The sequence below is a fragment of the Sus scrofa genome, chromosome 1 (assembly GCF_054392235.1).
Source record: "Sus scrofa isolate SSC_HxYL_T2T_F1_AM1 chromosome 1, Sscrofa_HxYL_maternal_Yorkshire_Landrace_v2.0, whole genome shotgun sequence".
Classification (NCBI taxonomy): Eukaryota; Metazoa; Chordata; class Mammalia; order Artiodactyla; family Suidae; genus Sus; species Sus scrofa.
In genome coordinates this window covers 233602438-233629546 of record NC_139383.1, presented here as the reverse complement: position 1 = coordinate 233629546, position 27109 = coordinate 233602438, and the positions used below count along the sequence as shown (strand labels likewise).

At 49.4% G+C, this 27109-nt stretch overlaps 1 protein-coding gene across 9 annotated transcripts in view; it reads left to right on the top strand.

Moving 5' to 3' along the window:
* Positions 1 to 25990, top strand: part of APBA1 (amyloid beta precursor protein binding family A member 1) — a 239843-nt gene extending 213853 nt beyond the window's left edge. For 4 of the 9 annotated variants that reach the window (XM_084987523.1, XM_021064688.2, XM_021064677.2 and 1 more), the window contains exons 6-13: positions 1915 to 1947; positions 2988 to 3074; positions 3833 to 4018; positions 8143 to 8322; positions 10795 to 11007; positions 19216 to 19335; positions 21344 to 21484; positions 22282 to 25990. In XM_084987523.1, coding sequence (XP_084843649.1) covers positions 1915 to 1947; positions 2988 to 3074; positions 3833 to 4018; positions 8143 to 8322; positions 10795 to 11007; positions 19216 to 19335; positions 21344 to 21484; positions 22282 to 22353 — 1032 coding nt within the window. In that variant the 3' untranslated portion in view covers positions 22354 to 25990. Of the gene's footprint in view, positions 1 to 436; positions 1597 to 1914; positions 1948 to 2987; positions 3075 to 3832; positions 4019 to 8142; positions 8323 to 10794; positions 11008 to 19215; positions 19336 to 21343; positions 21485 to 22281 lie in introns of those variants that run through there. The other 5 variants (XM_084987534.1, XM_021064701.2, XM_021064697.2 and 2 more) reach the window with 2 other exon arrangements.
* Positions 25991 to 27109: the final 1119 nt, after the last annotated feature.

Below are 27109 nucleotides of genomic sequence, written 5' to 3'. Positions count from 1 at the left end.
TGAGGGTGAGAGCTTTTCCTACCAGGTGAGTACCAAGGACGTGAGGGAGCAGTTTTTACTGCACCCTCACCACCCAGTCGCCAAGCAGTGCCTGTGATTTGGCCACCGACTCACCGCAAGCAGGATCTGTGTATATATAGCAGGCCTTGCCAAAGCCAAGAGATTGCATCCTGACATAGGCAAATTGTGATCATCTAACATCATAATCATATAAAAGCAAACACAAAGAGAGTGCTTATTAATAACACTTAGCACTGTCCTGAGAACATTGTGTATACAGTTGGCCCTTGAACAACACTGGTCTACTTATGCATGGGTTTTTTTAAAATTTTTTTTCTTATTTTTTACTTTTTAGGGCCACACCCCCGGCACATGGAAGTTCCTGGGCTAGGGGTTGAATTGGAGCTACAGCTGCTGGCCTACACCGCAGCCACAGCAACATGGGATCCGAGCTGCATCTACGACCTACACCACCTCTCAACGACGGTGTTGGATCCCCAACCCACTGAGCAAGGCCTGCATCCTTATGGATCCTGGTTGGGTTTGTTAACCATTCAGCCACAAAGAGAACTCTCGGGATTTTTTAATAGTAGAGTAGATACAGTGCTGTGTGGTTCAGGATTGATTGAACCTGTGATTTGGTTGAAGCCAAGGGTATAGAACTGTGGATACAGAGGAACCGAATTATGTCTTCAGAGGCCCAACCAATTACAAGTTGTATGTTGATTTTCGACAATGCAGTGGTTCCTGCCCTAACACCCCCTCCCTACCGCATCATTTAAGGACTGACTGTGTTCCTTTTAGCTTCAAAACAGATACTCTCTTTACCATCATTTTTACAGTTAAGGAAACTGAACCATGGAGACATTAAGTGGCTTGCTCCAAGCCACAGGACTAGTAGGTAGCAGAGCCAGAATTCAGTTTTAGACAGTCTATCCTCAGCTATGCTATCTTGAACAAATATTAAATCCATTTCCAGTTAGGTATATAGTCTCTATTGGTACACAAATTTAAGGTGAGAAATACTACAATAGATAAAGAGGGAGAACAATTCAGAAATCAATAACAAAACGATAGCTAGAAAATCTTCAAATATATTAAGAACAAAATTCTGGAGTTCCTATCGTGGCTCAGTAGTTAACAAATCCTACTAGGAACTATGAGGTTGTGAGTTCAATGCCTGGCCTCGCTCAGTGGGTTAAGGATCCGACGTTGCTGTGAGCTGTGGTGTAGGTTGCAGACGCAGCTTAGATCCTGCATGACTGTGGTGGAGGCCAGCAGCTACAGCTCCAATTAGACCCCTGGCCTGGGAACCTCCATATGCCATGGGTGCGGCCCTGAAAAAGACAAAAAGACCAAAAAAACCCCACACACACAATTCTGAATAAAGTTCAAAGAAGAAATCACAGTGTAAATTAGAAAGTGTTTTGAATGAAATGATAATTAAATTACAACATTTAGATTGCAGCTAAAGTGGAGATTAGAAGGAAGTTCATAGTGTTACATAAATATATCAGAAAAAAATAGAAAATGTGTAATTTAAGTTTTCATCTTAAGAAACTAGAAAAAAAATCAGCAAATTAAAACCAAAGAAAATATAATTAAAGATATAAGCTGCAATCAGTGAAATAGAAGACAGGCATACAGTAAAGGAAATACACAGAGCCAAGAGTTGGTTCTTGTAAAACATCAGTTGCAGTTGACACATGTCCTTTCTCTTACAGCCGCGCCACCTACTAAATTCTGATTTAGGAGATCAGTTAGAGAGTGGGATTTTTTTAAAGCCAGTCCTCCTCCCACAGAAATGCTTATATCACTGTGGATATTAGTTTGTCAATTCCCTTTTCAACTTTGAGTCTCTGCAGATTTCTTTTCTAACTGTTCTCCTGTCTCTGTTTGTTCCATGCTAAGCAGATGGCCCAGAAATTAGCCAAAAGCAGGAAGAAGGTGCAGTACAAACAACTTCATCAGCTTGGTGTTATGCCTGTTTTGTTTTGTTTCGTTATTTTCATTTGTTTATGTTTTGCCTTTTTTCCTTATTTCGTGTTTTTGTTTTCTGCATCCAGCAAGTTTTTGTTCAGATTTCTTTTTGAACCGCCCCATAAGCCAACGTTTCTCAAAACTCAGTTGCCCAAAGTGGCTGTTTTCTGTTGCTCATTAGTCATTTCACTTCAGAGGAACGACAGGGAGCAGATTGGGGATGCTAAACAAACCCTACTATAGTGCTGAAATTCCCACCATTCAGGAGCATTCACGTGGCAGGGACTTGGGTCTGCTCAATTCTCGTCATGTTTGATTTGTGGATTTGTCAGATTGCTGGATGCAAAAAAGAAAACTCGCTAATAACGACATGCGTGCGGAGTTAAGCCCTAAATGAACCAGACCGATGCGCTTTTTTGGTCGTGGAGCTTCTAGGTGCCTGCGAGCTACCCGTGGGACATTGAGACTTTGGGGTTCTTTCTTAACAGGGTAGCTTGGGTTTGGGGGGGGGTACTGCTTCTGTGTTGCTTGGGTGGTGTGGGAACACAAAGACCCTCTTACCAGAACCGCCTCCCATTGCCTTGTTTGCACCTGCTGTAAACATTGCCTCCCATCACTTGAGCAGGAGCAAGCTCTGACTTCTCCAGGGTCCTGGGCTGTGAGTCAGTCGCCCTTATTCCTTCTGTTGTTGGGCTCCAAAACCTTTACAGAAAGTGCCATTCTCAGTCACTGTTCAGAGTCAGATCTCCTGCAGTGTGTTACTGCTTCCATTGGGTGGGGGGAGCAAAGGGGAGTCTGCATTTCTCCCTGTAACCTGGAGATGCTCACTCCCGTCCCCGTGTCCATCCTCTGTGTGGTCCCTTCAGCCTTGGCAGTCTAATTCTGGAGTCTGCATCGCTGTTCTGGTGACTGTGTCTCAACGCCTCTGTGTGTGAGCTAACTCTGCTCCCGTGCACCTGGGTCACAGTCAGGTACTGAGCTTTCCCTCGGTGCATTTTCCTTCTCAGGCTCCTGAAGGTGAATCTCAGCCAATGACCGAGGTGGATCTCTTCATTTCCACGCAGAGAATCAAAGTGTTGAACGCCGACACGCAGGTATTAGCTGGCGCCAACCTTCCCTGGGGGTGAAGCTTAGCATAGCGACTAGAAGACTGTGCCCTTGTCTGTAGAGCAGCTGTCCCTAGAGGCTGCCTTCCACGAGCTATAAGGTGGTGTCTGCAGTGCCTGCTGCTGGGGTGGGGGCTGGAGAGAGACTTGGTGTAAGGAGCCTTGGGGCTGTTAAAGATCAAAGAGAAAAATAAACCATGGATATTGTTTGCTAATAATTCTCTTGAGTTTTCATCAGAAGATTTGTGAACTTGAACAGATTAGCCTTTTAAAAATTTTTGTTTAAACTCACATATATGCAGGAGTTCCCTGGCAGCCTAGCAGTTAAGGATTCAGCTACTGTCACTGCTGTGGCTCAGGTTCAGACCCTGTCTCGGGAACTTCCACATGCCATGGGTACAGCCAAAAAATAAAAAAAGATAAAATCACACATACACACAAAATATAGCCATCACGTGCAAGTTTCTTATTTTTTAACTTCCCCACCAGAGACTCTCTTGGTTGTAAGATGATTGAAATTTCTTTTCATGTACCACAGACCACTCCCTGCTCTGAGTTATCATGAGCCAAGAGACTTGCTCCCAGGCCTGGGTGGGTGCACATGAATCTGCCAACAGGGCCTTTTCAGTGAGCCCCGGGGGCCCCCCTGCGTGTGGACCACGTTTGGCTGGGCTGTAGGGTGGCAGGCGCTCATGGGTCATTAGATGTTGTGCTGGAGTTACTATCCTCTCCCTTCTGTCCTGCAGGAGACGATGATGGACCACCCTCTGAGGACCATTTCCTACATCGCAGACATCGGGAACATCGTTGTGCTGATGGCCCGTAGGCGGATGCCGCGCTCCAACTCCCAGGAGAACGTGGAAGCCTCTCACCCGTCCCAGGATGGAAAAAGGCAGTACAAGATGATCTGCCACGTCTTTGAGTCCGAGGACGTAAGGGCGGCCTTCCCCTCTTCTCCCTCCATGTCATATGGGCTGTTCTGGGGTGGGAAGTTTCCCTCTGGTTCTCCGAACGTTAATCAGACGTGAGGCAAGTAATGATTTAGTACTTACTACATGTCCAAGCACTATTCTAGCCTAGTATATGAGGCTGAATAAAATAGACAAAAGTACTCATCAGGAAGGTGATAGAGTGGTAGAAAGTAAATAGACCTAATATAAAATTAAGTAACAAAATTTGATAAGGAAAAATTAAACTAGGTCAAGGGATAGAGGGTCAGGGGCTATTTCAAGTAGAGTGATGCACACAGTCCTTTCTGAGGTGACATTTGCGCAGAGGCCTCAACAGAATTGAGGAAAGAGCAGGTGCAAAGACCCTGAGGTAGGGGCCTGGGGATGTCCTTTGAGGAAAGGCAAGGAGGCAAGCCACTCAGAGGAGAGAAGAGTGGCAAGAACTCACTCAGACCCATAGGGGCCCAAACAGGTCTTACCTGGTCACTAGGGTCTTTGAGGAGGACAGTTCTTGGATGTGCAGGACCGTCCTTTCCTAATAGGAAAGTTAGGATCCCTGCCCCTTCGCACCAGGTGGCAAGAGCACCACTCACTCACTCCTAGTCCTTAGGAAAACCAGCTGCTCTTCCAGTCATAAAACTAGTGGTTTCTGATGCCCATCTCTCCAGGTGATAAAAATCAGCAGAGAAAATTAGTTTACAACAGAGGTGGGGCCCATTCTTCTATTCAGCCTTCTTCCCCAGTTGTCAATGGAACTGTTGGCCAGGCCACCAGGCTTCAAGCTGCATTAGCACCCATGCTTCTCCCAAAGCCTCACAGGCTTTGACGACTCCCCCCGGGCCAGAGCCACAGTTCCACCATAGTCTTGAACTACAGAGCATCCCTCAAGAGGGCCGTATCAGTGCCATTGACTGGGCTCATTTTTCCTCCTGCCACAGTGTAATAAGCTCTGTTTCTCGTATAGAGCGGAGAGCCCTTATCTACTTAAAGAAAATTGCCTTTGGTAGCCTTGGTTCCTTAAAAGGGGTCATTTTTCTCTGGGAGAGTGTTCATTGAGCAGCAGTAAATGGCCTTCTTCCGAAAAGTTAAGAGTCAGAGGCGAGCTGCTTTTCTCCAGGGAACCAGAGCCGTCACGGCTGTAGCCACGAAGAGGAGACCCAACCACTGTACCACCCTTTCCTCTTCCAGTTCTCTAGAAAGTGGCCCCAGGGACAGGGGCGCTGAGCAGGCAGAGAGCTTGCTGCGCCTGTTCTGGCCATTTTCCCTGCTCTTCCTCTAAAGCTGCAGCCAAACTCATAAACTGAGAGTGAACGAGTTTAGAAGGTTCTCGGAAAGTTCCAAAGGGGTTGTGTTTAGAATCTGGTTTCACATGTCCTGGAGGCCCAGGGAAAGGGGGAGCTAGCTCTGCTCACCAGGCAGGAGGGTCCCGGTATGACCTTCTGCCACCCCCACCCCCCCGTCTTGGTGCTCCTAAGGAGGGCTTTCTTTTTCCTCTGGGCTCCTTTGGGTCCATAGGGGCAAGTGATGAAGGGGAAGGATGAGGAGGCAAGAGTGGATCTGGGAATTTTATTACTTTGCTTCCAAAGCCCAAGACAGAGGAGGGTGTGGGCTCCAGGCCTGGGAGAGCCGATGTGAATCCTGCTTCCATGTAGCTGTTGAAGGCACTGCTGTAGAAGGCACTGCTGTGTGGCTCCGGTGGACGTGGCTTAGACACCAGTAGCCTGTGCATTCGCCAGGTGCATCTGCTCATGATGGTCAGGAGGCCGACTGGCCGTGGTCTCAGACACACATTTCAGAATGTCCACATGTGCTTCTGATCCCCACAGCAGTGCCTTGGCAGGAAGTGGAGGGGGGAGGTGGTCCTTAATGTGACTTGTGGCATGTGAAGTCACCAGATTCTCAAAGTGAAAAAAGTTAAGCATTTCTTTCCCAGCCACAGGATACCACTGTTAATTAGCTGCTTTTAGCAAACATTAGCAAAGGGAGGGAAAGGAGGAGTGGAGGTGAGAGCTGTGTGTGTGTTTAAAACATTGCCCTAGAGCTTTTTCTTATTTTGTGGGTTTTCTACTCCCTAGAATTTTATAGAGAGGAGGTGGGCTCTGGAATCGGGCTGCCAGGATTCCCAGTCCCCACCCCACCCCTCCCACCCCAACTGAAGCTCTCAACTTCCTTTTCCCAGTCTGTCCGATAGGAACAAATAAAACAGACCCACAGTGGCAAAGTCTGAGAGCTCTGAGAAACAAAAGGAATTTTTGTACTCAATTAGCTGATAAACCTACTCTGAGCTGCCATGAGACACTTTATAGGATTTATCCAGCTTACCATGACTCTTACACATTTAGCTGCAGGAATGTTACTGGTGATCATTTATAAGGGACTTCTCCAGGCTCTAATGGGGCTTTTATCCAATATATGATATATGCATCCTGTTCTTTCTCAAATTTAAATATTTCTGAATTCTGAAATGCTGCCTTCAAAGCTTAGGATGATAGCTTGTGGCCCAGTCCTACTTACATCATAGACTTGACGTCAGGATTTGCGTGGTGGTGCTTGTATAGCGTTTAACACAGCATAGGCTCATAAGAAGTGCTCAGTCGCTCCTGGCTCTCCCAGGGCGAAATGTTGATTAATTAATGCAGGAGAAAGAAGAATAAAAGCAGAGTTCCTGACCTGTGATCCATGTGACCTTGGGAAGGTTCCTTGGTGTCTCTGGACCTCAGTCTCCTCCCTTGGAAAACAGAGGGTTGGACCAGATCAAGGTTCTCAACTCTCTTGGAACCAAGAGTCCCTAAACATAATAAATATTTAGTAATGTCCTATTACTGTCCTGAAAAGCAATTCATAGATAATATAACCTTCCTTTGTGAACACTGTTTTCACAAAATAGCCAAAGTATTGCTCTAGATGTAACTAATATAAAGGAGAAAAAAAAGCAAGCTAAAATGAAATTGTTCTTAACTACTAGATGTAAATGCTTGAGCCCAGCCATTCCAGAAAAAATAATGGAATCATCAGATGCTTATGCTTACTTGATGAATGAGTTTGGATATGAGAGCACAGTATTCAGCTGAATGTGGTAAACACTTTCTATTTAAAATTTTAGGGACTTCCCGTCATGGCTCAGCAGTTAATGAACCCAACTAGCATCCATGAGGACGAGGGTTCAATCCCTGGCTTCACTCAATGGATTAAGGATCCGGCATTGCTGTGAGATGTGGTGTGGGTCACAGACATGGCTCGGATCTCACGTTGCTGTGGCTGTGGCATAGGCCAGCGGCTATAGCTCTGATTTGACCCTTACCCTGAGAACCTCCATGTGCCGGGGGAAGACAAAGCAAAAGAATTTGAATTAAGGGCTAAATAAGGAAATCAATAGGTAGCAAGGTAGGCAGATAGACACACACATGCAGCTCCACCGTGCTATGCAGACAGCATGCAAGCTGATGGGAATAGATATATCAGCAGCCCACATCCTGCCAATTGCATTCATGCTGATGATTTTCCAAAGTCGTGGCGCTTAATTGCAGTAAAGTGCTGGACAAAACAAAAGCTGGCGTTCTCTCAGTTTATATAATAATTGTATCCATGGAATGTTCAGAGTGTATTAGAGCCATGCAGTTAAGGTCTTGTGTTTTTATATGAATGAGGGTTGAGTCCTAGACTCAGGTGATGAGACATAGGCGTTACATATACATGAAAGTCTGGCAATTTCAAGATATTTGAAAACCTTGCAGGATGTAGAACAAGTCATCCTCTGTGGGGCTGTGCTTTGCATGGCAGTAAGTCCAGCATCCCTGACTCCTAGCCACCAAATGCCAGGAGCTCGCTAATGATCACTGGCATCACCAAAAATGTCCCCACTGGAGTTCTCCAGTGGCCTCACAGATTAAGGATCCAGCCATTGTCACTGATAAGGCACAACTTCAATCCCTGGCCCCAGGACTTCCACCTGCTGTGGGTGTGGCCAAAAAACAATGTCCGCACTCATTTTGAAATGTCTAGCAGGCACATGGTGCCCCATGGAGACTCCACAGTCCTGACAGGACCCAGGTCCCCAGCAGCACTGCCCTGCTGACCTCTGTCTTCCCTCTCTGGCTCCTCTCCAGGCCCAGCTGATCGCACAGTCCATTGGGCAGGCATTTAGCGTGGCATACCAGGAATTCCTCAGGGCCAACGGGATTAACCCCGAAGATCTCAGCCAGAAGGAGTACAGCGACCTGCTCAACACCCAGGACATGTACAACGACGATCTGATCCACTTCTCCAAGTCGGAAAACTGCAAAGATGTAGGTACTTGCCTGAAGCTGCTCCCAGAGCTGGGCCAGCTGGACCCGCTGTGGAAGGGAAGACGCAGTGGCTGGGTTGATGAGGGTGGCATTCATAGGATGTTGCTAAGGGCTCAGGCCCGTCTCTCTTCCCCTTCATGTGAAGCCCTGGTATTAAAGTCTGCAGCTGAGGGCATGGCCTTTGAGGCAGGGCATCTTCTGCCCTCTGCAATCCAGGACCACTTAGGGGAGGGTTGCAGAGGCAGGAAGGACCTGAACCCTACTCTTGCCAAGGCCCCAGTCTAGGAAAGGGCACATTTAAAAGGAAGATTTTATTTTTATTTATTTACTTGTTTTTTGGTCTTTTTAGGGCTGTACCCATGGCATGTGGAGGTTCTCAGGCTAGGGGTTGAATCGGAGCTACAGCTGCCAGCCTATGTCACAGCCTCAGCAACTGCAACACTGGATCCAAGCCGCGTCTGCAACCCACACCACAACTCACAGCAACGCCAGATCCTTAACCTACTGAGCGAGGCCGGAGATCAAACCTTTGTCCTCATGGGTACGAGTCAGATCGTTTCCTCTGAGCCACGATGGGAACTCCCCAAAAGGAAGATTTTAAATGATGGTGCCAGGCCAGAGACAGCTGTGCCTGGCAGAGTGGAGCCAATCTTGGGTCTCCGATGATGAGTACTGAGCTCCACAGGAGTGTCTGGATGAAAGTGAGCCCTCTGAGCTGGCCTGAGGTCTGGGTATTCTTTGGAAAGTATAGTGCAGAGGGCTGGACCAAAGTAACAGAAGCATCATGCTCTGCAAGCTGGGGCATTGTTTGGGGAGCCATGAATGAGGCAGCGTGGCTGGAGGAGAGGATGTGAGGAGCCAGCAGCATGAGTCAGAACTGGAGGGCCTGACGGTCCAGCTGAGGCAAAGGGCTTGGGCTTTCTCCAGTGGATTGAGAAAGTGATTTTTTTAATCCACTGACCTATGTTAGGTGTCCTAGGTTCTCTGGAAGCACAGCCTGAGTCAGGAATTCTTATTCAGGGATTTGGGAGGAGGGTGCACTCTGGAAAAAGTGAGTGTGGGCAGCAGGGCGGTGATGAGCATCATTCTGATCCAAAGGGACGCTCCAGGTCACACATCATAGGATAGGCTTGTCCCACCTGGAGCCACAAGAGCTGGCAGGCCTGTGTACCATGTGCTAACCCACCACTGACACTGAGGTCAGACACAGTGTGTTAGCGTGCGTGGGCTGCCATGACAAAGTCCCCCCAGCCCGGGGTATCAAACACAGAAACGTATTGCCTCACAGCTCTGGAAGCGGGAAGTCTGAGATCAAAGTGTCGGCAGGGCTGGTTCCTTCCGAGGGCTGTGAAGGGAAGACCTGACCCAGGCCGCTCTCACTGGCATGTAGATGTCTGTCTTCTTACTGGGTCTTCACTCTGTGCATGTCTCTGTACCCACATTTCCCCCTTTGATAAGTTATATCAAATTAGGACCCACCCCCATAACTTTAGCCTGACTCCCTATGAAAAGACCCTGTGTCTCCAGCAAGGTGGTACTCAGAGGTCCTGGGAGTTAGGACTCCAGCATATGAATTGGGGGCGGGGGTGCAGGGGACACGGTTGAATCTGTAACAGGTGGTGCAAGTGCTATCTCCCATTTGGCTAAGAGCAGTTCTCCAGGGAAGGAGCCAGTTGCAAGCATAAGCAGCAGGGGGAAAGGGACCCAGCTCCACGAAGGGGGCTTTGTCAGGCCCTAGCTGTCCCCACTCCAGTGTGTGTTTAAGCATATATGGATCTGTAAATATGAATAAACAAACACACAACACGCCACACTCACACTCCTTGTTGGTTGCTTCCAAGAAGCGTGTTACCCCTAGCTGGTATCTCTGCCTTATCAGACTGCAAGTGTCCAAAATTAGCTTCCAAGTGCTCTGCCCAGCTGGGAAAAGCCACCCAAAAATTACATGTATCTAGAGCCATGGTCTTTGTTTTTGCACTTCCAATCTTTTTTGTTCTTTTTTCTCAGCTTTCTCTTTGCAGAGCAGCGTTTCTGTAATGTATATTTATTTTTAACTCAAGAACCTTAAGAGAATTTGTGAGGCTCTGTGGAAGAGGGGACCTGTGCGTAGAATCTGAAAGCTATTCTGGAAACCATAGCGCACCACAGAAGCCCCCACCCACACAGTCTCTCTTCTACTTCACTAAGGACTGTAAGAAAAAACCCACATGATGCCCCTCATGGTTATGTCACCAAGGCAGGATTGCTTATATGGAATAAGAATTATAAAAAAGGCTATGAGACTGCATCACATTGTTTCTTAAAATTCCAAATGCTGTGGACTACAGAGAAGACAGGGCTCGCTTGGGGTGCAGTCATCAGGGACATGTCTGTCGTGTTTAGTCAAGACAGGAAGAGGGGCAGTGCTTTGATTTCTGTTGCTACACGGGGTGATGGCTGACTCAGGCTTTCTCCGTGTTTTTCTCCTTTCAGGTCTTCATAGAGAAGCAGAAGGGGGAAATCCTAGGTGTGGTGATTGTGGAGTCTGGCTGGGGATCCATCTTGCCAACCGTGATCATAGCCAACATGATGCACGGAGGACCAGCAGAGAAGTCAGGGAAGCTGAATATCGGGGACCAGATCATGTCCATAAATGGCACCAGCCTGGTCGGCCTGCCTCTCTCCACCTGCCAGAGCATTATTAAGGTAACGGGAGATGGGAAAAATCAGCTTCTCTTGCAGACATGAAATGACAGGAGGTTATTAATATTTAGGAGCCTGTGCTAAGTGTTGGGCACTGAGAAGGACACAGATACAAAAGGCATGGGCTTGCACTTGAGCTGTTTACCATCAGGCTGCTATTTACACATTCCTCCTTGAAATTGTTTTTCGATCAAGAATGGTGTTTTTGGCTACATAACACCACTCACTAACCCCTGCCCATTTCAGACATCACTAATCAAGCACAGCACTCTCTCCCACTGAGCCCAGACTCAGCCTCAACAGAATTTACTTGAGCCCAATTCCAAAACAATCGCTTACTGCAGTCAGCTAGGTATACTTGAGATGACTTGTCATCTCTGTCACAAATCATGGAAGTGGTTCGAATCCCAGAGCACTCTTTCCTCCACTGTGATCCAGGCCAATGTTTCCTTCCCCAGAGCCTTCTTAATGAGATCCTCACCTGCCAGGTAGAGAGAAGGAAACTCTGTACAGTCTGTGCGCTCCTTACACCTGAATATAATTACAGCTTGTTCAACCTGAATTGACGCTATTGCATAAGGCTGAGAAGAGCTACTTAGAGGAAAATAGGAATAGTGAGGAGAAGAAATTAGATTTTCTTCTTGGAAATGAAGCATCCGTGTGGAGTCTTTTGAGCACATTGCAATCTGCTTAACCGCATGGTTAGTAGGAACAAGAATATTCCTACTCCACTATAGGAGCTGTGGACTCCAGTAGCTCTGTACCAAGCACTCTGGTATCGCAGACTGGGATCCTGTGGACTTTCTTTGGTCTCTTGGGGTTTCCTGGAAGACTAACTAGAACATAGCTCTGTGTGTGGGGTGAGGAGGGGGTGAGGGGAGAGAGAAAGAGAAAAAGAGAACAAACATGAATTCATGCAGTCGTTGTTCAAAGCAGAAGAAAATCACAAAAGACAACATCCTTGACCAGGGGCCTGGGTGGGGGGGAGGTTGATGTGAGTATATAGGACACAGAGGTGGGTGCCTCTTTGTTTTTAATGAAACAGATTCTAATTCCTCATAAGATAATCACACCCAGAAAGAAATAGTCCTCTTTGGCCTCATTTCTTTTTGTTACACTCAAATACATTCTTCCTCTTGCTCAACATACATTAAAGATAAGATTAAAGAACCGGCTTTGAACATGCATATTCATTCAGACTCGTTTAATTGGGCTTCTGTTAGGCTGAGCTGAACCATAGAGAAGCCAGAATGACAAAATGCACTTGGAGGATAATTTATCACTGAAAGGGTTCAGTGGCCCCTAATGGCAACATAGGGCCTGGGCGGGGATAAGCAGGGCTTCCTGAGGACTAGTGAGGCTGCATGCCCTGCGCATGACACAGCTGCCAGGCAGTGCCTGCCCTTGGCACTTGTCCCCTCCTCATGAAAGGCCACACGAGAGGTTCAGAGAGTCATCAGCCACTCAGAAGGTACAGATAACATGCCCCGGCCTCCTCGCAGCTGACAGAGTCCAGATCCTTCTCTCCCTACTACCCGCCTCTGCACAGAGGAGGCAGTTGAGGTGAGGGAGGCAGTGAGACCCATGAGGGCAGCACCAGCCTCCTCAGGACCAGACGGGGACTGGTCTTCTGTCCAGCACATCATACATCAAGGTGGAAGCAGACTAGTCAGGTCACTGAGCGGTTTGCTAAAGGGAAGAGGTTTGTTTGCACAAACAGCTGACCTTCAATGTCTCCAAGTGGAGTCTTTGTGGAATTGGAAAATTAAAAGGCTGTGGGGAGATGCAAGAGCTATAACTGATGAAGATGGAGAGGAAGAAACACCTTTGTGGCTGCCCTTGGCAGAGAAGTGCTGAGCAGGCAGGTCCTGGTGAGGATATGCTGCCCCATCAAGCGGGAACCTGTGATTGGCCTGGCCCTGTCCCCCACTCCCTGCTCCACTGGAGGATGTCACCACTGATTTCAGCTGGAATTGCCAGTACCACATGAGGGTGTTGAGTGTTTTGTACACTTGCTTTTATTTATTTTATTTATTTATTTATTTTTGTCTTTTATCCTTTTAGGGCCACACCCGCAGCATATGGAGGTTCCCAGGCTAGGGGTCGAATCTGAGCTTAGCCACCAGCCTACGCCAGAGCCACAGTAATGCCAGATCTGAGCTGTCCTGAGCTTACACCACAGCTCACGGCAACACCAGATCCTTAATCCACTGAGCGAGGCCAGGGATTGAACCCTCAACCTCATGGTTCCTAGTCGGATTCGTTTCCGCTATGCCACAACAGGAACTCTATGTATACTTGTTTTTAAATTCTCTGGGAACATGTCTTTTCCCCCCCCACTGTACAGCAAGGGGATCAAGTTATCCTTACATGTATACATTTTTTCCCCCATCCTTTGTTCTGTTGCAATATGAGTATCTAGACAAAGTTCTCAATGCTACTCAGCAGGATCTCCTTGTAAATCTATTCTAAGTTGTGTCTGATAAGCCCAAGCTCCCGATCCCTCCCACTCCCTCCTTCTCCCATCAGGCAGCCACAAGTCTATTTTCCAAGTCCATGATTTTCTTTTCTGAGGAGATGTTCATTTGTGCTGGATATTAGATTCCAGTTGTAAGTGAAATCATATGGTATTTGTCTTTGTCTTTCTGACTCATTTCACTCAGTATGAGAGTCTCTAGTTCCATCCATGTTGCTGCAAATGGCATGATGTCATTCTTTTTTATGGCTGAGTAGTATGCCATTGTGTATATATACCACATCTTCCGAATCCAATCATCTGTCGATGGACATTTGGGTTGTTTCCCTGTCCTGGCTATTGTGAATAGTGCTGCAATAAACATGCGGGTGCATGTGTCTCTTTTAAGTAGAGTTTTGTCCGGATAGATGCCCAAGAGTGGGATTGTGGGGTCATATGGAAGTTCTATGTATAGATTTCTAAGGTATCTCCAAACCGTTCTCCATAGTGGCTGTACCAGTTTACATTCCCACCAGCAGTGCAGGAGGGTTCCCTTTTCTCCACAGCCCCTCCAGCACTTGTTATTTGTGGATTTATTAATGATGGCCATTCTGACTGGTGTGAGGTGGTATCTCATGGTAGTTTTGATTTGCGTTTCTCTTATAATCAGCAAGGAACATGTCTTTTTTCCAGTAACTGAGCAGATGCTCACACTGCCCCCCCACCTACCTCTCCATCCCACGCCCTCGGCCAGTGCAGGGGAATGTTCTGGGCTTCAAGCCTTCACGGTAATATTCTTTGTTTCAGCGTCATGTCAGTGCTCCTTGCAGTGAGTTTAACGAGAAGCTCTCATCCCAGTAAACCAGTGCTTTAATCACTCAGGGATCCTGTTAAACTGCAGGTTCTGATTCTCCAGGTCTGGGTGGGATTCTGCATCCCCAGGGATAACATTGTCCGTCTGGAGCTCTGAAAGACAAGGGTCTAAAGCTGAGTATTCTGCATCTTGCCACTTTAATGCATGCTGACCTTTTCTCCTCCTGGTTATAGGGAATAGAGTACATTTCTAGAGTAGATGGCATGTATTGAATTATTTTCGTTACTTTCTTCCCTAGCTCTTATTATTTTTCCCATCCTAAATCCTAAAGTGTAATCATCGGTAGCCAAAGGGTATTAGCAGAGCAGCCGTTCTTGCCGTCACCTCCACTGTCCTGTCCACCAGATTTGTTTTCTTTTTGAGACGAGGGCATCACTTCCCTTTCCTTCCACAGGATCATCACAGATCTGCTTTCCCGTTGCTATAGAGACGGTCCTGGCTTCTCTCCTCTCCCTTCCCCTCTTCCCTACTCCTCCCCTCCCACCATATTTCTTAATTTGCTGCACCATTCCACTGTTGTCATGGGAACCAAATGACCATTTATTTAATTGGCACCTCCAATAAAATGGCAGCTGAGAAATCCAAGTTAATGGGACCCAACTTGAAGCATTGATTAGGAACAGCAGAGCAAATGCGTGGTCTGGTTGTTTCAAACCACCACCCCTCTGGGCTGCTTCTTGCAGCAAATATCCCCAGTCTAGAAATCCTTTCGCTGAGGGATGAATCGGGCATCTTAAATGAATTCACACAAAAAGAAAGAACCCGTCAAAGCAATGTGAACTTTTTAGGTATCCTGGAGAAAACAGTTATTCTGTTGCTTTTCAGTAGCTCTGCAAGGTTTTTCTATGGCTCAGAGACATGCCTGAACAACCCAAGTGGTTGAAAGCAGGTGGTTTTGTCTGGAGGGTTTTGTTTTACACATGCTCCTCGTGTTTGCTGCTTTTGTGTCCCACACACTCCTGGTCTTATGGTTGGTGATTTGGCGAGAGATGGGGCAAGAAGCCTGAGGGCTCTGGCTGCCCTGCCTGTGCCCACAGCCCTCCCCTGAGCTCCCAGAAGCCCCGCTCCACTAACTCCCAGCACCTAACACATGTCTTGGCGCATTGCAAGTGATCCATATATGTTCACTGATTAAATGAGTTAGAAAGAGAAGTCACTCAAGGGAGACAGAAATCTATGCATAAATGGCATCTCAGCAGCACCCTCCACACACCCCCAGAAAAGAAGCTGATTTTTAATGTTAGAAATAGCTGTTTCTTAGCATGATGGTTGAGATGTGGTGTTGTCAGCAGACGTGTTTAGGGAAGAATAAAAAAGCGTGACAAGAGGTGAAATTGTAGAAATCAGACATGGAAGAGTCATTAGTGGGTTTCATCACTTGCTGTGAAGATGAAGAGACAGACATAGAAGGAGGAGGAGTAGAGGGTCTAAGACCTCTGCCTGTGTGGTGGAAATGCAGCTGGAGCCCAGGTCTGCTGACACAGCCAAGACCTCTTCACCAAGCGCTGTTGGTCCTGCTATGGAGTCAGAATTCCAGTGCCTCCTCCTGTGGGCATGGCCAAGGGCACCTGCCCTTGAGCAGAAGCCCCAGATCTCCGCAGATTTCCTTCACCCCAGGAGAGTCACCCTCGGCTTACTCTGTCACTCTTATTTGAAGACATTTCTTGAACCAGAGAAGTTTCCGAGAGATGTTCCAGAAGCAGTGGAGAGGTGCGGGTGACAGCTGCCTGTGTGTGCATACCACAAGCCAAATCACAGCCATTGAGAGGCTCCGGTCCTGCAGAAGACAGCAATGCAGGACACTGAGGAAACAGCAAAGGTGGGAGATGAAACTGAGCCCCTCAAAATACATACATTGAGAGACAAGCTGGAACCACCCAGAGGTAGTGGGGCAGCCAGGGAGTAGGAGCGCTGCAGAACTATGGCCAGTAGGAAAGTAAGCTGAAAACACAGCCCCGTGCAAGGCTAGGATCAAAGATGAGGGGCACGGGTTCATTCTTCTGTAGCTCTCCCAGGCTTCTCTGTAGAGCAGGCCTAAAGCATAAATACCACAGACCCCTCCAGTTGTTTCTGTGGGGGAATAACAGTATTGGAGAAGATGCTGTGGGTTTGAATACAAATGGACCTGGGACTGAACTTTGCTGTGGGTGAACTTGTCTGAATTGCTTAGCAGATTGGAGCCGCAATATCCTCTTTAAAGCTGGCGTAATTCAGAGCTTCCAGTTTTCCAAGGAGATTAAAGAAAACAGCTCCTGTGACGCCCTAGATTGGTGCGTGGTGAAAGTCAGTGACAGGATGGGTTTTGATGGACAGTGACCTTAGGGGTACACACACACAGGGGGCTGACTGAGCATCTGGCTTTGTCGTTCCTAGCCCCATGCGCTCTCGGAGCACACTCACCACAGGTGTGAGCAGTAAGCTGACGTCTTTGGCGCCGATCGTGCAGGTTCATTTTTCTGTGGCAGGGTCTCTACCAGTTCTCAAAATTGAGTCTGTCACCAGGAAGTGTGTATCAGGTCATCCAGGAGACTTGTTAACACAGAGATTGTTGGGTCCCACCCTGGAGTTTCTGATTCCACGGGTCTGGGTGGACCCCAGACTGTGCGTTCCTACCAGAAGTGGCCAGCTGAAGCTGGTGGTGTTGGTGTGGGGTCCCCACTTTGAGAATCACTGGTAAATATACCTGTTGGCTACGCATAATAAAGCCAGACAACCAGAGGCCCAAAGCCCCTATCCATCCCTCGGTCTAAGGCATTATCTTCATTACATAGAAGCAAAATATGTGTGGGTCACCTCTGCCACTCAGGTAAGTCACACTCTTGCCCCAAGTTCTGTTGGCAGCGAAGTCATCTAACACCATTTTCACCTCTCTGCTTGACAAGGTGCTTGTGAGGAAGGCAGAAGCCTGAGCTGGGGGTCCATCACTCTGGTCCAGACCCCACTGAGCCTTGGGTGGGGAAGTTGAATTCTGTGTCTGCATCCCCATCGGTACGATGTGAGGTGGAAGTCCTGACCTCCTGCGGGGAGCTGGCAGCCTCGGCTGTAGAATTCCAGATTCCTATTTGTAGACTAAGAGCCGAACACCCTTTTCGCCAACATGGATTTGTCTTCGTTCTCCCGGCTCTCTCTCTACTTCGCCAGAGAGGGTGCACACTGGCCCCATCTGTGCGCTGATGGGGGGGATACTGTGGACTTGGGGCAGTAGAGCCTGGCCCTTCTCTGCTGACTGCTCTCTCCTGGAGGAGAGGATGCTCACTCACCCCACTGCACCATCTTCTAGGAACAGCTTCTCCCCTCACACCTGGCCCTTTGGAGCAGAGGGCTCGGCACCGCCCCCCAGTCAGCGGGCCTTGCTGGATGGGAGTCCAATGGCAGGAGTGCTGAGTTCGCCCCACTTCAGTTCTCAAAGCAGGGCCTCCAGCCACAAGCTGGGGTCCCTCTACTCCAGGCTTCTCCTCTGTGTGCCATGGTAGGAACAGGTTGTAGAGTCCCTGCTCTGGGCCATTTGGTTTGGCCCATCTGGCAGGTGGGGGTGGCCTGAGGCAGAACTTGCACTCTGGGGAGATATGGGAAGTGCATTTCAGAACTGAATTACTTTTGAAGGACTTGGCACCTTCCTCTTGGGTGAGGCTCATGAGTCAGTGATGGGGTCAGTGGGGACAGAACTGCCCCAGCGCCGGAGGGCCAGAGGGAGGAAAAGTGTAGCTCTGTGATGACATTGTAGGGGTGCTCCCACAGACCCGGGCTCTGGTCCCTACTGGGCATGTATTCAAAGGTCAGTAAGATGGGCCCCAAGCTCCACTTAGAGTGGGATGGAGGAAGCATTCTAAACAGGCTCAGAAACCAGATGGAGTCCCTTTTAATCTCTAAAAACCAACTTTGCCTCTATACTCCATCCCAACTTGAGGGAGGGACAAGTTACCAAGGAGCAAGAAATTGGGGACCATCTCCAAGTCCCATTTCCTTCTACTCCCTCTCCACCAGCACTGGTGCTACCACCCTCTTCACTGGGCCATGGAGGCCTTCCCTGGTTGGGGTCCTGCCTCTGCATCCCACATCTCTGCAGGCACTCCTGGGAATGCTGAGAAGCTGTACAACTCCCAACAGGCAGAGTGAGTGGGGGACCAGAGCCTCAGGGATGAGAGACGGCAACCCTGGTGACCTGGGCCAGTGCTGTGAGTGAGACTGCTTTGTTAGGAGAGGAGGAATTGCTACGTGCATGCCTTTTGGAGGAACAGCTCCGTTCACGTGTGGCTCTCACCTGACCAAGAGCAAGCCTGTGCATCCTCCATCTTTCCAAGCCAAAAAGCACGCGTGGCTGTCGGAGCCGCGCAGGTGACTGCTTGGTTCAGATGCCTTGAACACAGCCCATTTCCCAAAATGAAGGCACTGCCCACAGGAACTGCTCTCGTGCAGGACGAAAGGGCTCCGTGTAAACCGGGCAGTTTTCTCCTCTGAGTTGACAGAGTCTAGCATGGACTGTCCAGCTCAGGTGCTGTCCAGCTGGATGAGGGGGCACTAAGGCTCAGCAGGGTATATTGTGCCTTTGGTGCCATCTGCTTTTATCTTTTTTCTTTGTAGGGCCACGCCTGAAGCATATGGAGGTTCCCAGGCTAGGGGTCAAATGGGAGCTGCAGCTGCCGGCCTACACCACAGCCACAGCCACAGCCACACTGGATCCAAGCCACAACTGCGACCTATGCCATATCTTGTGGCAGCGCCAGATCCTTAACCCACTGAGTGAGGCCAGGATTGAACCCGCCTCCTCCTTGGACACAAGGTTGTGTTCTTAACCTGCTGAGCCGCCGCAGGAACTCCTGCTTTTATCTCTTGTGTCAGCCTCAATGGTAATTGAATCCCCTGTACCTGATTCACATTTCAGGGCTTGAAGAATCAGGCCCGGGTCAAGCTGAATATTGTGAGGTGTCCGCCGGTGACCACCGTGTTGATCAGGAGACCAGACCTTCGCTACCAGCTGGGGTTCAGTGTTCAGAACGGAATTGTAAGTCCAGCCCCACGCCTTTTCCAAAAGTCTGACACAAAACTGCAGCCCAGGGCTTGGGGGGTTTTTGGTGTTTTTCAAAGCCGTTCACCTCTTGTAAAGAACCCAGCAAGAAAGGGACAAATGGGTGAAGGCAGACTGGCTTCCTCTGTGGGCAGAGAATTCTGTGCCTTCCCCAGGGGCGGTGGAGGGCCCTCCCCCCTGCCAACCTGAGATAGTTGGGGAGACACCCACCTTCCCCACCAGCCCGGGGCTGCCGGCACTGCTGCTGTTGCCCAGGCTGGGGCCACAGGGCCCAGGGGACTAGGCTCTGCTATATCCCCTCCACTGGTGATTCCTCTGCAGCCCAGGCTGAGGACCCAGCCCTGGGGGAGTTATACGTGCATGATCTTGGCCTTGCATTTTTAACCTCACTGGGCACTTTGGAGAGAGTATTTTCATCACTTGGATGTCTGCCTTAAAAGATTTCCTTTTCTTCCCCTTTCATTGTGATAAAGCATACACAACGTTAAGTTTGCCCTTTAAACCATGTTTAATCATACTCTTTGATTAAGGACATTGATGAAGTGGGTGTGACTATCGTGCCTATTTCCAGAACTTATTCTTCATCCCAAACCGAAATGCCATCCTCAGTACCCCTCCCTCTTGGTCCTGGTTTGCTTTGTTCTGCACTCATAGTAATTCTGGGCTTTGGTGACAAATATGTAACCTTCTTGATATTACAGATTTTGGATGTGCCCTCCCTCTCTCCTGTGCAGATGGAAAAACCCTATTCTCCCCTCCCCACTTAAATTTTAATTAATATTTGTGAGTAATTAACATTTTATTCCAAGTATGTCTTCAGGTTTAGAAATACCGTTGTAGTTTCCAGTCAGAGCTGAAATAATCCAGCCCACTTTATCTGTCCTGTGTACCTAAGCAGCCTCATTTTCATCTTAAGAAAGGAGCCAGGATCGCTTCTTACAGTTTTGGCCTGATGACCTGTTTTTATGTGTTGATACTTCTTTGTTTGCCTTGGGAATATTTGAGTAATATTAAAAGTGGTTTAGGTATTATCAAAGAATTGTCATATGATAGATGTGGGGTCTTCAGGGCCCCCTTAGTTTTATCTACAGCAGGGAAAGCACCAAAGGTTGTGACCCCCAGAATTCCTGATGGGCTGAAGGGTCCACACACTCACAGTCACAGAAAGCATGTTGTCCCAAGATATTGCAGTCTCATCTATACAGGCTTTTAAAGAAAAGTGCACAGTCAAGAGTGAAAAGTCAACTCTGTAACTTCATATCATGTTCTTTCGGGGAAGTTCTGCATGCTTTGTGTGAGGTCGGGAGGCTTCACCTGCAGGACCAAGCCCAGAGCCCTCCACCAGCCTGCAGCCTTTGCCCCTGCCTGGCTGCACTGAGACAAAAGCCAGCCACCTGCTCATTTCTGCGAGAAGAGGTGGAACAAGAGCCACTGAGTTGGGAAGGCCAAAAGGAGCTGTTGCCCTCCAGCTGACCACCCTTTGGAACACAAAGTGGGGTTCTAGCAGGTTCTAGTCCCATTTTTAATTCATGTAACTGTGACCCTGAAAAGCCAGCTGTTAGCATTACCCAGTTCAGTGTTGGAGGCCCAGATAATACTAACCTGTGTTACACAAGCTGACAATTTGAAACATTACCAACTCTGGGATGGGCTCAGACAGCTCTCATTACCAAGACCAAGCCGGGATGAAGAGTAAATTGTAGTCAAAATTCACTGGGCCAGGAAATCCTGTGTGGTGCTACGTTCCCTGTGCAAAGTGCGTGGATAGGAGGTCGGGGTCGGGAGGCAGATCTGGGCCTCGAGAGCTGTATCTCTTGTAAACAGAAACAAAGAAGTATAAATGTCCAAAACTTGACTGTGGCAGCTTCTCAGAGATGAGAGCGCTGGGGACTGGGGCCGGTTCTAGGAAAAGCAGTCTCCTGCCCCCACCCCTTCCCCCTGCGATGCTGCTCAGGATGGATAACTTGGCCTTTGACTCTGCTAGATCTGCAGCCTCATGCGAGGGGGCATAGCGGAGAGAGGAGGCGTCCGCGTGGGACATCGCATCATTGAAATCAACGGGCAGAGCGTGGTCGCCACCCCGCACGAGAAGATCGTCCACATCCTCTCCAACGCCGTGGGGGAGGTAAGGGAGGGTCCAGGGCTGGGGGGGGTCCCCTCCTGCCCCCAACTCCGTGCTCACTCTGGCCCTGAGTGTCCCTCCCCGCCCTGACCACACCTCAGACCATTTTAACTGTGGAAACAAGCAGTTGTCTGAGAGCCGCCCCCTTGAAATCCCATCACATCGCCTCCAGCCTTCGACTCCACCCCCCTTTGCCTAACCTTCTCATTTCGCCTCTCAGATTTGGGCACCTTCTCTCCATGGCTGCCTAAGTTCTTTGCATTTCCCCCATCTAATCCCACCAAAAGTGCCTAGAAGATTCAAGTCTTAGATTCACGTCTTATCACCAGCGCCCCCAAAGGCAGCTCCCTGGCTGGGCTGGGGCTCTGACAGCTGTTTCGGGGCTGACTGCCTGCTGAGGGATGGAGAAGCAGCCAAAAACCCCACAGTGGTCCTCCTTCTGTTTTAAGACGTTCTTTCTCAATTTCTTTTCTTTCTTTCTTCCTTTCCTTTCCTTTCTCTTTCTTTCTCTCTCCCTCTCCCTCCCTTACTTAATTTTAATAAAAGGCCTGCTAGAGCAAGAGTACTATGGAAAATAAACCTTACCTGGTGTTCATTTTTTGCTATCACCCTTAACTTTGTAGAAAGCCCCTGGATTCTGGTCTTCCTGGAGGCCACCTGGGTCAGGTCCCCATTAGTAATGGGAGTGGGGGGAGATGAACAGGGTGTACTTTCAAGCCTCCCCCCACGGTGAGAGGCACTGCAGTGCCCACACAGCCCCCAGAACCCCAGTCCGCATTAATGTGTGCTTCTGCCCTCAGATTCACATGAAGACGATGCCGGCTGCCATGTACAGACTGCTGACGGCCCAGGAGCAGCCCGTGTACATCTGAGGCTGCACCCGCGCCCGCGGCATGCATGGAGGACTCTCCTCACTTGTGGTTGTGTTTCTCGTGCTGCATCTGTGTGCCCACTGAAACATTCCCCACTCACGCCCAGCACTCGGTCTGACACAGGAGGAAAAGAATCTACAGAGACCTCCCTCTCTGTGCTCTGTCTCTCTCCAGTTTGCATTTTTTGTTTTTAATACCAGGGAAGTTTTGTATGCACTCCCTTGAGGGTTGTCACCACCCAGGAAGAATCCTCGCTTCCCCAGAGGTGCAGCCCTCTCTGAGGAGCTCCTGGGGGTGAGGAAGAAGCTGACTCAGCAGTGCCTACAGTCCAGTCGCTGATCTCTGCTCTCCTCCCCTCCGTGTACGGGAACCTGGTCGTAACAGGGGGGCCGGCCCATGTCTTTATAGATAAGCCTGCCCACTGTCCTGGGGGCAGCATACGTTACGTCCACCCAGGATTTCTGAGCCAACCTTACGCCTCTTCTATCGCTGGTTTCAGTTTCAACATAATTGTGTTTTCTAATCTGAGCCTTTTCACCCAAGGATCGAGGGAAACTGCCCTGGACAAGGAAACCACCGCATTGCAGAGAAATGGGCGATTTCCAGGGCATCTCAGCTTCCTGAGGTTACCAGCCGTTAGATAAACTCGGGCAGGCACTCTCTGCCTCCTTCGGCATCTCACACGTACGTACACAGTCTCACTGGCACATAGATCACCCTTCCCTCCTCCCTGCCACCAAGGAGGCACCCAGAGCCCCTGGAAAACCCATATCACCTCCCCGCAAGACCCCTTCCCCCGGCAGATGAGGCCTGTGGGGGCTGCTGAGCTCTGTTTGGAGAGAGACGTCCTTCTGAGGCCCGGCCCTGCCAGCAGCGCCTTGGCTTGTGTTCTAGTGGGAGCCCCCTTGCACCCCCACCCTCCATGTGCACACACATCACGCTGGGAGTCTGGGAGGGATGGACTGCTCCCCTTGAGGCGAGGATCCTATGTCACTGTCGTGCTTCCTGGCCCGAGGTGGGACCAGCCTTCCCTGCTCAGGACCACTAGGCAGGCTGTGACATTTGAAAGGCCAAACCAAGTACATAAACCCCACAATTATGGGGACCGTCGTGACCTCAAGCAATGCCTAAGGATCTCCAGATGTGTCCCAGAAAGAGCGTGCTGCCTCGGGGGGCCTGACGGAGCTTGTCTTTGGCGTGGAATATTACATGTTTTCATCCGGTGCCTCAGGTCCATGGGTTTCGTCTCCGTTCAGTGCTGATGTTTTCGTAGTATCAGGATTCTGAGCCAATTTTTGTGTACTATTGGTCCAAAGAGCGTTTTGTTTTTATGTGGGTGGGGTGTGGCTTGGTTTGGTTTCTGTTTTGTTTGCAACCTCAGGAGAGACAGGGGAAGAGAAACTAATATATTTTGTGATATTAATATAGTCCCTCTTCTCAACATCTGGGATATTTAGGTTGTGTCTGTGCAAATGGGAACCCGGTGAGCACTTGTGGGGCAGTAAGTATTTATATACCGAATGGAGGGATTTGGGGAAGGGAGAAAATGGGAAAAGAATAGCACCAGGAGACTTCCACCAGAGATGTGTTCGTCAGGGCCCCAGGGATCTCTGAGTTTTATGCTTAGAGTCACAAACCTGAACTTTTCATCAGCGTTAAATGGCTGGACTCCCAGTGTCACTAGATGACAAGCCCTGCTCAAGAGTGGCGGGGCTGCCCCTTTGCCAAGGGTCCAGGGTGGGCCTTTGGGGACCCCTGGATCGCCTTTGAGGATGCTTAGCTGAGTGCTGCTGGGAGACCCGCCCCAAGCCTGACCTACCACAAATGAGAGGAGCCAGGAACCTCCGCTCCAGGTTGTCCATTTACCAAACTATAGTGTCTGATGAGATAAGTAAATACTGAAGAGTCATAAGTTCATATTTCCTTTGCCAGACAGAGGTGGTGAGCCAGCACTGAGGTATGCTGGGTGGTATTTCAGGCAAAAGGAGCCTTGGGAAATCACCAACACCGTCTACTCCCAGAGTGACTGCTCAGGGCGTCTGCCTGCCTGGCCAGGGGACAGGAACCCTGTCATCACATCCCTGGGTGGCCTCCTGCATAATTACAGGGAAGTATCTTCACCCAAAGGAGAGAGGAGATAGAATGTACTTTATTTGCTATGGCGCAAAAATCTTGGAAAGTGTCTTGGCAGGTGTTGGTAAACTCTCCTAGAAGGCTATAGTACTTTAATATAAGATTATCCATCACATACTCTTGTGTTACTAAAAGTGGCTTCTCACCCCGAATATTTCTGTAGCTTGGTCCACATTCAGCCGGGTGAAGTGTATTCATTTCCCTGCTCCCACTGGATAGAGGGAATTAACCCACCTTTGGAAATTAACCACAGAGGCAGAATCTTAATAGTAACTGTTTTTGAAAGTCCCCCCGGAGGTGGTGGTGCATTGCCTTTCTGACACCCCAGTTTATATAGTTATACTTGTAAATATCTGAAAACCCCATGTAATGGGGAAGACTGTACAGAGCAGCCTTCCCAAACATGGCCCTGGACAAAAAGCCACTCTTGCTGCCTGGCTAGATCGTGCTGGTGACTCAGCTTTGGGGACAGATTCCCAGATCCGTCTACCCCTCCTGGTCCAGCCAGGATGCCCCAGAACCCACCCCACCTCGGTCTTCTCAAATGTGAGCATTTCAGGGAGCCACCATCAGTCTTGGGTTCACGAGAGGACAAAGCCCCCAGAGCCCCATGCCTGGAGCCTGCTCCCCTCCCCGCAGCGGCTCCTCCAGACCTGGAACCCATCCCCGGGGCGCTGGACTCGCGTTGCTGCCGCCGGGTCTGCTTTCTGAACACACCCATCAGCACCGGCCTCGGAGAGTCCCAGAGTAACCTACTACCTCCCGCATCGCTCCCGCCAGCCCACAGCCCTATTCACACCCTAGACGCTGTCCACGCGCAGATGGCACCCCACCACGAGCCCTTCTCGGGTCCCCTGACCCAGCGGTGAGGCTGTTAACCAATGTTTACAACCAAGGGCACCCACCTCCTTGTAGGTGTGTTTACTCTCCCACCCACACGGCCACTTGCTGGTTTGAGTTTCACGTCTGTCTGCTCCTTCCCTGATTGAGGCCGACTTTGGGGCTGACTTGAGCACACACACAACACACACACACACACACACACATACACCCGATCTTTGGTCCCATCCCTCCCTCAAGGCCGTGGTGGGGACGCTGTGGGAAGGACATTCCTTGTACATATTCAGCACAGCCCCTAAAGTATCAACTTGTACTATTGTTCTGTAAAGAGGGTGGAATAGAGCTTATTGTAAAGCGTGGGGAGAAGTATAGTATTGTATTTGTAACAATATGGTTCTTTGTATACACAAAACTCGATCTCTATATATAAATATAAATAAATCTATAAATAAGATATATATACACGTGAGCCTGGAATGTGGATGCCGCACACCCACTGAATGTACTTCCTCTGACAGTCCGGTCCCCGGGCTGGCCCGCCCTCCCCTTCCTCCGTACCGTTTTGGGGGTCGTGATGTATGTAATGTGTTCTCTTCCTTTATTTAACTGAACGCTAATGTCTGTTAAGAGTTGCTACAACAATAAACAAGAACTTCACCTCTTGGCCCCGGCTGAGTGTCTGACTCGGGGCGGGACAGGCGGTGGGGGTGGGGGGGGACGAGACTGCGAGTGGGGGAAGATATCATCCTGCTTCCTGGTCATCCTGCCTCCTAGTCATCCCCAGGGGCTCCCTCCTGGCCCAGAGCCCACTTCCTAAATGGGAACGTTCTGTGAAACCAGCACGGCGATGAAAAACAAGAGACTCTGTCGCCTGGTCAAGCCGATAATCCTCAGTCTCCCTGGCCTCCTTGGCACGCACAGAATGGGAGAGGGGAACCCTCTGGAATTTCTCCGTGAGGGAAGGGAAACAGAAGTGAATTACTCCCCCAGGAACTCCCCAGTTAGGGAGGTAGCCCTGATTAAGTGGCTAGTAGACGGAACACTGTGCCTTGTCCTGCCTTCCCCTGCTGTCACCTGGCAGAAGTTTCCTGAGGAGTTTCTGGAAGATTCATCTGGGGCTCCTTGCAATTCTGCCTTTGGAAGCTCACCAGACATGACCTCCCTGCTCCCAGGGGTGGGCTGGGGGTTGCCCAGTTCCCCCACACAGTATGCAGCCCTATTTCTAAAGCAAAATGTCCTTAATGCTTTTTCTCTGTGGACACAACTGCCCCATCTTCACTGCAAAGCATGGTCCCAGCCCTTGAGTATCCATGCACTGGGGCTGCCAAAAGCCTTGGAGAGCAAAACGTGCTTTGCACTAGAGGTCCTTTGGCCGCCTCCTGAAGCCTGGCCCCAGGGGCCCCATCCCCACCTCTGTCCCCTTTCACAGAAAGCAGATCCCACAGCACACAGATGTCTGCTGTCAAGGAAAGGAGCAAGGAAACACAACGCACGGATGCATGAAGTCACAACTTGGAAATTGACTAACGGCCCGTCTTTTAGCATCTTCTATGTGCCAGGCACTGTTCCAGAGGCTTTACGCAGACAAACTCAGTTCATCCCAACAGTGCCTTTAAGAGGTAGATGCTGCTATCATACCCATTTTCCAGATGAGAAGACCGAGGCGTGGAGAATTCAAGGACTATACTTATTTTTCCAACTGCTCCCAGCTGCCCATTCCATCACAGCTGATAAACTCAGCATTATACTTCTGGGTCCCTTGGTTCTTACAGTTTCCTTTCCA